This window comes from Drosophila santomea, chromosome 3L, assembly GCF_016746245.2.
Source record: "Drosophila santomea strain STO CAGO 1482 chromosome 3L, Prin_Dsan_1.1, whole genome shotgun sequence".
In the NCBI taxonomy this organism is placed as follows: domain Eukaryota; kingdom Metazoa; phylum Arthropoda; class Insecta; order Diptera; family Drosophilidae; genus Drosophila; species Drosophila santomea.
In genome coordinates, this window is record NC_053018.2 from 17575467 (window position 1) to 17589730 (window position 14264).

Sequence of the window (14264 nt, forward strand, 5' to 3'; positions counted from 1 at the left end):
CGCTTTTCACTATAAAGTGATAATGTGCGGTCATAGCTAAAGCATAGGTATACCCTTTTACTCTACGAGTAACGGGTATAATAAATTATATTTATAATTTATAAAAAAAAACTATATTACCGATCAATCTGTTACAACTTGCATATATTTATTTAAAATGTATATTCCTTCATTTAACTGATGGAATCCACATAGTTCCCAACCATCGCGATGCATCGCCTAACTAGTAGCCAAGTTATACACCAATGCTCAGTGGTCTTTGCCTTATACCCATTACTCGTAGAGTTAAATGGTACCGTAAAAAACTATGTTACAGGAACAAGGATAGGTTTTTTTAACCGCATCAAAGGTATGAAAAACCATTATGATCATTGATCAAAAACACAATTGATTTTTTGCAACTATTCTTTAATCTGCACATTTAATTTTTAGAAACTTTTTATCAACAAAGTGAACTAGTCAGTTTTCTTTCCTACTAAACTGGTTCTCTTAAATGTATTTTTTCCTGCTCGCTTTTAATAACTGATAACACTTTGAATACGTTGTTGATTAAAGCGTAGCGTAAAGCATTATTACGCGTTGCATTACTTGTTACGTAACAACTAAAATAAACAAAATGCCGGTGCCTTACTATTTTTATTTTTACCAGCTCAAAACGATTTATCAGTGAAATATAAATATTCCTGTATAGAAAAATTGTTTTATAATTTGGGCATTAAAATAATTAAATTCACTTTCCTATGCGACACTATTCCACACAAAGTAAGAAAATTCCCCTGGTGCGCAATTAGAGTGGAACTACTGTGCAGAGAGCGCCACCCACACTCAGCTAAATGTGACCGCATGCGAGTCGCAGAATAATACCGCGATGGCAAAAAGTACCAACGCCATAAAAGGTACTAAAATATCTCCGGTATATAAGTATAGCGATAAAGCAACCGAACCGCCAGCAAAACGTTCAGTTCGCTTTGCGCCGGCAAATTCGATAGATTTTTGAGTTTGCTGAACCGAGTCGCTGGGGGAAAACTGTGTGACAGCCAGCCGTGTGTGGTGCGATCCAGCCAATTGATACTGCGATAAGAGGCGGCGAGCAAAAGTAATTACCTCATAGCCATCAGCATTCGAAAATAGTAACCGTGTTTTCTGTGATATCTGTGTGAGTGCTTGTACTCGTTAATGTTTTGTGGTGGTTTGGTTTCCTACTTATTTTGCGCCCCTTTTTTTCTCAACCGATGCTGCGCGAGAGCGAAAGAGAGGCGGGGCAAAAACATATTTCTCAGACATTTGCTGATTTAGCCGAATACTTTATCGATTTAGGAACCAGAATACCACAAAAATAAAAAAAACGAAAAAGATCGCGTGTTTTTGCGTGAGAGCAAAGTCAGGGAGAGAAGGGGCAGTTTGTTTTTCGGAAGCATAAAAACCGCTAGGAGCCTCGAAAAAATTTCACTAGAAATTTTTGAAAGCGCTCGCGCAAAAAACCGGATATGTTACTCAAAAAGAAACAACAGAAAAAGCTTCCAAAACCAAAGCGAAGCTTATAGCAAAACGAAATCACCAGTGTGCGCGAGAGTGAGTGAGAGTGCGTAAAAGCAAAGTGTGAGCGCGTGCGAGTGTGTGTGTGATTAGTCGCGTGTCTGGCATGCAATTAGGCATTCAAACTAATTTCCCTCCTACCGGCAAGTTGGGCATGTCTCATTTGTATTTCGGCTGAATATGGCTGTTTGCTTATGCATTCCTTCAAGTTCTTTTAATTCGCACGAGACTTTTGTGAGGAGAGAGAAAGGAGAGAGAGCGCGCCAGACTGGCGCTCTCTGTAAACTACCACAATTGCACTTTCCGTTACAGCCACCCCCTCACTCGTTGTGCTCCCGGAACACTGGGAGAAAATGATGTAATGACGGGGTAGCTCAGACAGTCGCTTAATTCTTGATCAGTATTGTGATTTAAAAATATAAAAGTAAAATATTTAAATCTAAAAATCCAACTTATAGAGCAGCACAACCTTTTTTGATAACTCGGAGACTAGAAATGGATTTAATGTATACCAATTTATGTTATGCTTTTCCTCTATAGTTTTCGGCATTTTAATATTCACACATTTAAATTAAATATTTAAAATAAAATTGATTCACATAAAACATATGTCAATGACGAGATTTTATCTCCGATTAACAAGCGATGTTTTTCCTTGTGTATCAAGTTGTTTGTGTATCCATTTAAGCTTCAGCACGAGGTGTGAAAAGTGTGAAAAGCGGAAGAATGTAGATGAAGATGACCACAAAGCGTGCGCCATTCATGAAAGCGTTGCACATCCCTTTCAGAGCGAGCAAGAGGGACAGCGAGCTTGTGGGTGAGGGAGAGAGAAGGAATGAGTAAGAGAGAGCCATGGACCAGCGGTGTTTTTTTCTTTTGTGGTTCCTGGCAAAATCAATGAAAGGGTGGTGATAGAGGAGGAGTGGCGGGACAAAGGGGAAAGGAAGGTCGTCGAGAAATTTATGCGACAAAACGCGGGCTTTTTATGTGCCTGAATGTGTGTGAGTGAGAGGGGAAGTGGTGCGGACTTTTTACCGAATTAAGCTTTAAACATCGTCGTGTAAAATCCCCAAGACTTAAGGAACAGATAAGATACTGCAATCAGTAGAGTTTGTGAGACCGTCGGGCATAAAAACTAAAAACATTCGATTTGAAGATAAATTGTAGTTCTTTTAATTGACGAATGTGAATCCAAAGTGTATTTCCTTTTTCTTTGTGTGTTTATTTTAAAATATTTAAAGTATATAAACTAAGTAAAAAAACATAGACAAGACAAGCCTGTAAAATATTCAACTTTAAAAGGCCAAGTTATTACCTGCATTTGAAATCATCTTAGTTCGGTGTGCACTTTTATACCTGTTAAAGTATTATTGATTTAATTAACAAGGCTTGATAGTTACATATATAACATTAAAAATTATTAATTTACTAAAGTGTAGCTAAAACTATTTTCGAACGCAAACCAATGATGTGTTTTAAATTTATTTAAAGAAAAATACGATAAACCTTACAAAACGAAGCTGAATATGATGTTTAAGCAGATTGTCCTAACTACAATAACTAATCGTTCTCCCCCTCGTTTTTTACCCGCAGCTGCACATAACTCAAGAAACATAGCCACCAAGTCAACACATAAAGCCCACCAAAATGATCAACATGGACATTAGCGTTACGCCCAACTACTCGTACATCTTCGACTTCGAGAACGATTTTATACACCAGCGGACGCGAAAGTGGATGCTGGAGAACTGGACATGGGTGTTCTACTACTGCGGCATCTACATGCTGGTCATATTCGGTGGTCAGCACTTCATGCAAAATCGGCCGAGGTGAGTCTGCCATTCTGGACTGCGAATACTAGCTGTTTCGCGCTTAAAAGACATGAGTTATTGAATGGTTTCAAGAACTTTGCGAAATTATGGTTGGGCCAAGAACTTGCACCCTTTGTCCCTGGAAAATTATCAGCTGGCGGCAATAGGAGCGGCACTAATTACACCCACAAGTTCTCCACACGCCCAGTGCAGCCGGTAGAAAAGTTACTATTTATCGAAACCAATCCCTGGAAAGCCCATATTTACTCAGTAGAGCTTTGTATCGGTTTATTCTCCGGAAAGTCTGGAGTCCAAGTGTGCCTTTGTTATTACCCCAGACAGCTGTTGAGTTCCACGTGTAATTATATTAAATTACTGCTAATCAAACACTAATGATGTAGGTGGATCCTAAACTCAAGTTCAACTACCAAACAATTTGCATTCGCACCTGAGCACGCACTTTTCCGGTGTATTTCCCAATAGTTAAAGAGCTATTTTGGGTATTTTAACCATTTTCCCAACTGTCAACGCTGTTTGTTCCTTGTTACCTGATTTACCTGTGATGGATCCAATTGGCTTTTCGTGCTGACAATTGTCTCGTTTCGTTTCGATTCGCTTTGTATTTGCCTGCTTCTAATTGTCGTCATCGGTTTTGTGGCTAAATTAAGTTGGGCTCGTGACATGCCATCTGTGGACTAGCCAGCATTTTTTGCAAGATCATAATTTAGTTTTGTCACCTGTTTGGGACTGTTATAGCCTTGCTAACGCCACTGTGAAATTCGGTAGAAAGTTGCTGGGTAACAGAAAAGTTTATTGTCACTCTTCTGGAATGGTATGACATCCTCAACCGAGTTGCACTTTGTTTTGAAAAAGGAAAGTTAGGTAATATTAAATATTTATTTTTTTATTGCCATCAGCCTCCTTTGTCTCTATATTGGTGGTAGAGAATCTATCAAAATATACCATTTATTCTAAAAAAAAAAGTTTAGCTAGAAAGGTCTAAATGATATGGCTTTCCAAGATGGGGAACTTGTTTCAATTACATAATGTTTTGAGTAGCGCTTCCTGCCCACACTCCGGCCTACAGCCATGGGGCTTTGGATGAGTTATATAGGGGCTTGGCCCTGGGTTGCTTGACGATTCTCTCCGCGGACACTCGTCGGGGAATCTGTCGGTCAATTTTTCATTTTGTCGTTGTTCGCTTCACCTTACACTCGGCTTTTTCGAATTGTCGTTTCAATATTTGCCCACATGGAGGAGAGTCAGCTAAGCAAATGGACGTACTTGGCACAGAAAGGTGTGAGTTTAGTGGAACGGCGATGGGAATCGCTTCTCTTGAACTGTTGGGGTTCTAAAACTCAGGAGGTTATAGGATGCATTTGATAGTTTAAACAGGGCCCAAGGATTGATTTTGAATCAGTTTGGTTTCTTAATTATTTAAAGGAATATTTCATATTTCAAAGTTCTTAAATCTGCCATAACAGCTGGTGAAAATGGTTCGCAAAATTTGAATGCAAGTGTACTTAACCGCATGCCACCGACTGTACGGCGCTCATATGCGGGTATTTACATACATATTTAGAGAGTGGACTTCCACTTGCATTCCTCCTCATCTAAGTTGTTTTCATTTTTGATTTTCTGTTTTGTTTCACTCGTTTCGGACAGTGGGCCATTAAAGTCATTAAACTGATTAGGTTTATAGGTACACGCCATGTCGTACTCGTTTCATTTCAAATGCCCAACGGACAAAGTTTTCCGCGGTGAATACATATGCGGCACATACAATGTGTCATGCAAGAAGTGGGTGTGTCCAGGCAGTCGGGGTTGTGGGGAGTTATCCTGAACGGAACTCCAGCAGGACACTGAAATGTTACCACTCTGCAGGTCCACTTCAATTGTACTTGGTACACTGGACCACCTGATTGCACTTACAATATCTACTGCCACTTTAAAGGGCTTTTTGAGAGCTGAAAGTAAACGGAAGATCACGAGGTCGAAAGGCTTTATAATATTTAATACATATTTAAGTTAACTATCCATAACGCAGTGCGTATTAAAGTTGACACATCTTTAAATGGTTAAATTAGTCTCTACAGAGAATATACTAAATTTAGGCTACAAAGCCTAAATGGTTCATAAAACGACATATTGAAATGATGTAATGTGCGTCGAAAACAAGTTCCTGTTGGCCAGTGTAGCTCTGGACTTGGCGTGCGCAAAAGTTTTGTGACCATATAAGGAGGCTCCAGAAGGGGCGATATGGAATGGGGTGGGAAACGTGTGTGGGCCCCAATAGTTAAAATAGAAATCTGAAGCGAATATGTGTTTGGAGCAGAGGAGCACGATGACCGATTCTTGTAATCATTTAAATTTTTAAAGCGATTGAGTCATTCAATTGCTCTAGTTGCTCGCAGTCTTTCTTGTTGTGCCGAGGAAATTGCACTATTTATATCACAACCACTGAGAATAGTGTGTCGAGGACGTTTGAGTACATAGGAGCCAGATGCCGCCACCCCCGCTTGAAATAATGTCCTTTAATGTGATTTCATCACGCCAGCTCGCACATGCAGTGTCCTTAGATGGTTGGGAAAATGCCTAACGACTGGGTTGCTATAGGGAAATTTTTGCAATTGAAGCGTGGCAATTACATAACCATTTGCGAATTAGCCAATAATTGCCGCCGTGACAAGCGAGCCGCGTTGAGTTCAAGTCGCCACCCTCCACGAGCACCTGCAATTACAATCACAGCCGCAATTAACTATTGCCAGCCAGCATTTAGTTAACAAAATAATTCACCAGCACCGGTAGACCGAAAATAATGAATAATGAATAAATAAATATGAACATGGAGAGGCGAGAGGCGAAAAAGGGCAGTGCTGAAAGTGAAACTTGATTCAATTTTGGTCGGCCTATGAGTGTGCATATATGTACATATATTAGCATCGAATTAACGACAACCGTTAACACAAACAGTTGGTCAAAAGTGGGCAGAGCTGGCGAGCAAATCTCGTTAAAATGTGTCGTTTAAGCCGCGTTTCTTTATAGGCATTTTGGGTCTGTTTTGATATATTCCTTCATACGATACCATTTTCGAGGCCTCGAAGTTGGAGCTTTCCCCAAAGCTCGCTCTTTCTTTACTTTTTGGCCGCCCTTTCCTCCCAAGCCAGCATCTTCATATCACGCCACTTTTCCCCATTTTTATTTACCTCGAGCGTGGATCTGATCTCTCCCCCAGAAATAACTCGTTTTTGTCGGCCACCGGAATTGTTTTGACTGGATTGTTTGGACTTGATGATTGTATTGAGTATTGACAGCTTATCGGCCACCTGCTGCAGCAGGTGTGTCATCCCGCATTACCCGAAACTTCTAGCCATGAATCAACGCCCATTGGCGAAGAAAACAATCGAATTTCCCTTTCGTCATAAACAATTATGGCGATAAGATTAGTGCTCTAAGCATCTGAAGTACTTTCAGCTGCGAAACGCCAAATGTTCAATACAATTCTCAGGAATATGTAAAGAACGGAAGATAATAGGTCATTGGACGTACCTTAATGGAGGAATTCGAAGTTATACCAAACAAAACTCATTGTTAATTCACGGCATGTCACGGAAATAAAAAGTTATATGGAGCTTATAAAGATGGAAGTTAAAGCAGCCTAAAACGATAATTTTAATTTCATTTTTTTGTAGATTTTGTATGTTTTATATAATTCCGTAATTGCGGGTTTCCGAAACAAAAAGAGTTTATCTTTACAGTGGTATATAATTGCAAAATTTCATATTAGTCGTATAGCTGTTTATTTCACTTTTCAATCTAGATTGCCATTTAATTGGGTTTCCAGTGCTTTTGATTAAGTTATCTTGAAAAAAATGACCTATTCAGCAAAAGTTGCTCGAACCTTTCACAATATTTTATTGGTTGCACTTTGAAAGCGGTCGGAAATAACTTGGTCAATGCTGTGACATCAAATCTGGCCAGCATGTGAACCACCGCAAAATATAATGAATAATAATTAAAACCGAATTCAAACCGAGACCCAAATTATCTTAAAAATAAACCCAGACAGCCAACGTCTTTTTGTTTTGCAATGCGCCGAAAAAAAAGGTTTGCGAAAAACAAAACACTGTCGCATCGGTTTCGAGACTATGTTGCGAATTTGGTACCCTATTTTCATACATATCTATATGAGCACAAGGTATACATAAGGTGTCTAGGTGCAAACGTATGGAAGTGTGCCACCGCTTGGAATATGGCGTGCATATATAGTGCGTTTATAGGGGCTGCATAAATCAACCTGAACAACCTGAGCTTAACCCAAGCCGAAACTAGCGAAAAATAATCAATTGACCAACATTTCTGCGGTTTTTTTTGCAACCTTTTTCCCTCGTTTTCCATTGTCTTTTGTTTACAAACTTTGCCAAATCAGGTTTACTCTCTCCATTTATCAGATTTGCTCTCTCCTATTCGCCAAAGTCTTTCTCTTTGCTTATGCAATTTTCGCCACGAAGTGGAAAGCAAAAGAAAGTTCATCAACTCCCCATAATATTGGCTAGAAATGCGCCATCACCATGATTATGGCCATAGTGTTACGCCGTCTAATTTCCGATTTCTTATACATGTATAACTTTGAACTTTGACTTTTCGAACCCCTACCTTTATAACCGAATTATAAAAATCCAAATATTACCTAAGGTATTTAACTTGACAGCTAATTTCTGCGAAACCTTTACTTTGCGATATATTTAAAGTTTATTAACATGCGCGTGTTCTTCTATAGAAGTAACCTATTCGATTGCTAATACATACTAATTGGCCTATTAGCACTCTCAAATTGCTCAGAACTTTTATACAGTTCGGGCTTTGAGTTCGATGTTACATGATGTACATACATACATGAGTAGACAAATTTGAGTCCGTAAATATGCCCTTTTCTGGATTGCAAAAGTGTTGGAATCCCAAATAGTTTGGAACGTTCAGTTCATATCATATAGAGAGCAGTGCACTCTTGCTCATTTTCCTATGATTCAGTTCGTTGATAGTTTTCTTGTACAGCGTATGTGTATAACGTATATAAACAAAAATTTCAAAGAATTTGCTAATTAAGTAGCTTTGATATTAGGCAAAAGCCAGCAGCTTTCCAATTTTTAGGAAGTTAGATCCTCACTTCCTTGTATTCCCAAGCATTTTCACTTCATAAACAAAAAGTAACCAATTTGTATCTGAACAATACATTTTCTGAGCAATCGAGTCTAATAATCTGGCATATATCGCGATTGGTTCGCTCCAAACTTCATATGCTTTACCTTACGTCGTTTAAAACTAGCTTTGTGGAACTGTTGATCCTTCACGCATGGATAACTCATCGGGCAGATCGCAACACCCAACCGTGGAGTGGCACCTTGAGCTTCGCTAGCCGGACGCAAAGTAGGCGCCGGTTCACTCCGCCGGACGCCACCCACTCGGCGGAGGAGGGGACGACCTGTGCCCTTGCAAAAATTGAGCTTCAGGGGACGCAGGACGCCCCCCTGCCTAGAAGCCAATACTGCCAAGCGATTAGCAAGGCATCTTGGTTTTCCTTACTCATTAGTTTGAGGCACGAATTGCGCTCAGTTGGCCACTGGAAGCTGATGCGCGTGCAACGAGAACCGGTTGGGAATCGTAGCGACAGCTGGCGGGTGAAAAGAGCTTTTGCAGGGGGCATTGAATGCAGGTGATTGCGGGTGATTTGTAAAGAGTTCCTAAGTCCTGCATTAAGTTTTGATTCCCTTGGAAGGTAATCGGAATTAGTTTGAATATGTTTCAAACAAGGATTTTAATTCGGTTTCTATTAAAATTACAGTGGCCATGCTTATGGTTTGAGTAGAGCTTTGACTTCAAAGGATAATGTTTTAATAGTTCTTGTTTAATATAGAGTAGTGAAATGGAGATCATCTACAAATAGTTGGTATTTGTACGTGACACATACATACATGCAAGTTATATCTAAGCTTAGAGTTCAAGGCAGTTCCTCCTGCGCGTAATTGTTATTCATAGAAATGATATTTAAGATTTCCAACTAGAGCACATGTGGAACTCAATTCCTTAGATGAACATTTCCGCTCCGTGACTGCCCGTTTTGCCTTCCATCTGATCTAGACGCAGCTTAATTGTCTAATACAGTGGGACGTATCTATGCAAATCTCGGCTAGATATTCGAGTGAGCTGCTTGGGGGGTTGATGATACAAGTAGGTTTTCAATTTGGCATTCTGATTGCCCTCGATAAAAGTGGTGTAGACTCAACTAAAATACGCTATCTTTATGGCATTGTTTGGGGGAAATAAGCGACTATCGATTGTGTTGACGCATTTGGGGCTCTGACATGTGGGGCCAAACAAACACTTCCTTTTATAAGCTTTGCTTCTCGGAAATTTCCTACTTTCTGCTAAAGTACTTGCCAAGTACACTTTGCTTGTTTGCTCGAAAAAATATTGAAATATTGAAATTTCTTTACAGGCTAAAGGTCAATGCAATCAATTTCTTTGCTTTGCCCGCTAACTACACATTGTGATAACTGAAATCACGCTTTTCCGCGATTCCATTGGTTGGCTCTTGTCAGTGTGTGGATTTTTATGACTAATTGCTGTGGAATATATATGTAGTATAGCTAACGGGCCGCCGATAAGGTTGGCCAACTGATTTGCAGCCCATTGATTGCGTAAGCTTTGTTGGCTATTAGTAATTAAGATTTAGGACCCACATTCGAATCAATTCCCCATTCGAGTGAACTCCTTGAGTGGTGCGAAAAAAATTAGTTTTTGATTCAGCTGTTCCCAAAAACACAAACCCCTTTAAAGTAGCTCATTACTTCAATTTAGATTGTCCAAAAGAACTTTAAATGCCAGATTTCTGCTCATTAAGATGCTAAACCAGTATTCTGGTTGTGTGTGGGCACCTTTGTCTTTGTTGGGATCGATCGAGTGATTTAATGGGTGTCTTTTTGGAGAAGAACTTATTGTTTCCCAAACACGTGCCATTCCCGGCTCTAACAACTTTTGGTAGATTCTTGATTTAAGCTGCGATCACCTGAGATTCCTCGTTTTAACTTGACCTTGCGTTATCAATTTCTGTGTTTGCCCAGAGACAAACTAATCGGCTGTAATCTATTAGGTGATGCCGTGACAGCAGCCAATGTCTATTCCAAGGGATCGAATGTTCGAATCGGTCTGCTACTAAAAGTGCCTGGCAACTAAGTAGCTAATTTGCGCAAAGGCTACTCGTTTTGAGGAGATTAAGTTACTTGCAAACTGCGAATAGTATTTGACTGACCCTGCGGCATCTTCAAGTTGGGGGTTGATGTCATTGCATTACACAAAAATTCGCACATATTAAGTGCTCATGGCAAATAACAACTTGATCTTTGACAGTCACGCTCGTCTAGGACGGAGGCATGAAAATTGAAAATTGTTAGAGTTTGTTGATCTTTGGGGATTTTTTTCCGCTGCGATTTCTCGACTATTAGCCCCTGGTAAATATGCATAATCTCAAGGGCCAACTAGTAAAATATTCTAGTATTTGCTTTTGGTAAGTGTGGGAGTAGGAATATTAAATTGTTCTGAAATCTTTACACATTTGCCGGACTTAACGAAATTACCAAGCTGTATTTAATTCAGCCAACGTAAAATGTGAATGAGATCACGTGAACAGATTTTTTATACAAACTCAAGCGAGCAAAATAAGTACGATTTCAAGCACGAGTACAATCTTCCAATCTTGGTACTTTTCCGCTGTATTTTTCCTGTATGACTAAAGTTTCCTTTCGTTTCTGGTTGCAGATTCCAACTGCGCGGCCCGCTGATCATATGGAACACCTTGCTGGCCATGTTCAGCATCATGGGAGCTGCCCGAACGGCGCCGGAGCTGATTCACGTGCTGCGTCACTACGGACTCTTCCACTCCGTCTGCGTGCCCAGGTTGGTATTGAACCCTCTCCCATCACAGCCTATCATCGTCGGGTTCAGCGCCTGCCCGCATGACCTGCTTTTGAGGCTGGAAACTTGATCCCCATGCAAATCTCCGATCACTGACCGATATTCACAACCTTCTCCCACAGCTACATCGAGCAAGATCGCGTGTGCGGCTTCTGGACCTGGCTCTTCGTGCTCAGCAAACTGCCGGAGCTGGGCGACACGATATTCATTGTGCTCCGCAAGCAGCCACTCATCTTTTTGCACTGGTAAGTTTGGATAGAAGGAGATAATGACAATCTAACTTTATGCAAAATGATCTATCGTTGAAGAAAAGCTACATCTAAGCATTACATTTGGCGGCATTTGGGCGGAGCATATATATAACATATATGTATATTGATATACCAGGATTGCGCTTTTATAGTATCTTTCAATAATAGTTAATTGTCTTTTATTACTATTCAAAAACTAAAGTACCCTTTCACTAGAAACAGTAAAAATATGTATTATTGCTGCAATTAATACTGTGGGAGTTGCGGGGAATTTAATTAGCAATACAAGTGAGTCATGGCGAATTACATTTAATGAGATTCACATAGGGTTAGTTTGGAGTAAGAAACTGACGTTTATAAAATATCAAGCTTACTTGGGGGAAAACCGAATGTTCAAAATGCCCTAAAACAAATGAATTGATTCACATTACTTTAAAATCACAGGATTTACTAGGTATGAACTAAATATTAATTGAATTTTTCCCGCTCACAGGTACCACCACATCACCGTGCTGATCTACTCGTGGTTCAGCTACACGGAATACACTAGCTCTGCCCGCTGGTTCATTGTGATGAACTACTGCGTGCACTCGGTGATGTACAGCTACTATGCTCTGAAGGCGGCCCGCTTCAATCCGCCCAGGTTCATCTCGATGATCATCACATCGCTGCAGCTGGCTCAAATGATTATCGGATGTGCGATCAACGTGTGGGCCAATGGCTTCCTGAAGACGCACGGCACCTCCTCCTGTCACATCTCGCAGCGCAACATCAACCTGTCGATCGCCATGTACTCCAGCTACTTTGTCCTCTTCGCGCGCTTCTTCTACAAGGCGTACCTGGCGCCCGGTGGTCACAAGAGCCGGCGTATGGCCGCCTCCTTGGCAGCCCAGAATGCGGTCAAGCAGTCGAGCAGCCCCCAGCAGGCCAGCGAGAGCTCCAAGTTCATCGGCGCTGGCGAGGATCAGGCCGCCTATTTGCGCAAGGCCAAGGCGCAGTAAGGCGGCATGGCTCGGCACATCCGCACCTACTCCCATCATCACCACTCCCCTGTTTACGGCTAAGGACATTTATTTATGTAGCGGTGTACAAGTTGTTTTTTAATTTTAAACCTGGGTGGCACACGACCGGTCGGATGAGAGTTTAATTTTGTAAGCCAAAAGTTGTACGATGTGGACAGACGTACGAACTATATATCTGAACATGTATATAAGAAACAGACGAACCTAAGCTAACCAAAACTCAGAGTCGAGTCAGAAAACTGTATGTAAATGGGGGCATAGAAGCGAGTACATGCGAAGCTTAGGGCACTAAGTGTATAGGCTTGAATTTAAATCTCTAGCCAAATGGAGATGTAAAGGGAACGCAAGGAACTTAGCTGCTCACTAGTTTGCATGAATTAAATAAATAGTCACTCTTCTTGATACCTCTCGATGTAATTCCCAGCTGCAGTTTTAGAAGTGCGTTGTCAAGCCCAAAGTCGCTTATGTTTAATGTTTTCTTTTCCACTAGCCCTTGAATGTATTTCGATATTTGCGTTGTCAGCTATTATTTACCTCTCAGGTGGAATTTTGTGTTGCCTCCCAATTTTAGTTAAAATTCTCAAGAAGGATCAGACTCCTGCCTAAAGTTTCAATATCGCTTTGTATGCGATACTCAAACGTCAGACATTCTTGGTTGAAATAGAATTTGATTTGCTGGAAAACTGTTTTCCAGCAATCACTTGTAGTTGGGGTCTGAGAACTTTGTACTTCTAAGTCTATACGCATATATATTTATAAAACCTATATTAACGGAATATTAAACACGTGAAAACGTAAAAAATAATAGCAACCAATAACAAAACACTAAGTTAGTCTATTGTTCCAAGATCCAGAGCGCAAATTGTTATTGTAAAGTAATAAACTGTTTTGAAATCTGTAAGAACAACAATATGTATAACAGTCGAAAGACTACTGATAAAATGTTGCTGACTGACTGGACTAAATTGAAGCATTGTCATAGTCACCAATACAATATTTTTGAAAATTTAACAAATGTATATATTCCAGTCAGTCAGTATAGTTTTGACCAGTGTCAACTGCTATCTAAAAGGTTCGATTCTGTTAGGGGAAGGCATTTATTTAGTAATCCTGTGTTGAATGCATTTGAATATTCCTTCGATTCCTCTGCTGCTTTTTGGTCACTTAGAAAAGCTACAGAAAGTCCTTGAACGTAACACAAAAAAAAGAAAGTAAAAGAATAACCAGAGAAAAATTTAAATTATATTTATATTTGTAAGCGAATAGAACAGAACGAGAGTGGAAGAGCAAAGCCGAGAAAATGAAAAGCAAAAGTCCTACTTGAAAAGTTAATTTAGTGTAAGCGAGGAAACTGAAACTGAAAATGAATTCGGAGCAGAAGCTGAAGGAGGATCGTGTGAATGGAGAGAAGGATCGATTGATACTGAACTCTAGCAGGAGAGAGAAATTGAAACGAACAAACTTGAAATTTTTGTCGGGTATACATACTAAATAATAACTAAGCAAGAACACTAAAGATTGAGAATGCTAAACAAAACCAACGGATAAATAAAACGTAACAAACGGATAAGGATGGAAAGTGTGCAGTTGTTTTATTTGTCTTATGGGCGTATGGGAATTCAAATATTTAAAGGCATGCTATAAAAATCGTAGCCTATCTTACAACTTTTTTT

The 14264-nt window shown here is 40.1% G+C and overlaps 1 protein-coding gene and 1 non-coding gene across 3 annotated transcripts; one reads left to right on the forward strand and one right to left on the reverse strand.

The window, feature by feature from the left end:
* Window positions 1–937: 937 nt before the first annotated feature.
* On the forward strand, window positions 938–14170 carry LOC120448550 (elongation of very long chain fatty acids protein 6). Of its 2 annotated transcripts, none has more exons than XM_039630603.2 (5): window positions 938–1096; window positions 3130–3365; window positions 11163–11300; window positions 11441–11563; window positions 12063–14170. In XM_039630603.2, exons 2-5 carry the CDS (start codon window positions 3184–3186, stop codon window positions 12568–12570), a joined length of 951 nt encoding a protein of 316 aa, XP_039486537.2. In that variant the 5' UTR covers window positions 938–1096; window positions 3130–3183; the 3' UTR covers window positions 12571–14170. The 2 variants fall into 2 exon arrangements, with proteins under 2 accessions (XP_039486537.2, XP_043861953.1); XM_044006018.1 differs by having other exon boundaries at window positions 939–1156.
* LOC120450674 lies at window positions 8739–8947 on the reverse strand. The gene has a single exon (XR_005616321.2). It is a non-coding gene; the product is annotated as a U12 minor spliceosomal RNA (small nuclear RNA).
* Window positions 14171–14264: the final 94 nt, after the last annotated feature.

What these genes read in the sequence shown, in the direction of transcription:
- LOC120448550 (XM_039630603.2), top strand. Translation starts at nt 3,184, where the DNA reads ATGATCAACATGGACATTAGCGTTACGCCCAACTACTCGTACATCTTC. An exon ending in TTCATGCAAAATCGGCCGAG is followed by an intron (nt 3,366 to 11,162) that starts GTGAGTCTGCCA and finishes TTCTGGTTGCAG; the next exon opens with ATTCCAACTGCGCGGCCCGC. An exon ending in CCACTCATCTTTTTGCACTG is followed by an intron (nt 11,564 to 12,062) that starts GTAAGTTTGGAT and finishes TCCCGCTCACAG; the next exon opens with GTACCACCACATCACCGTGC.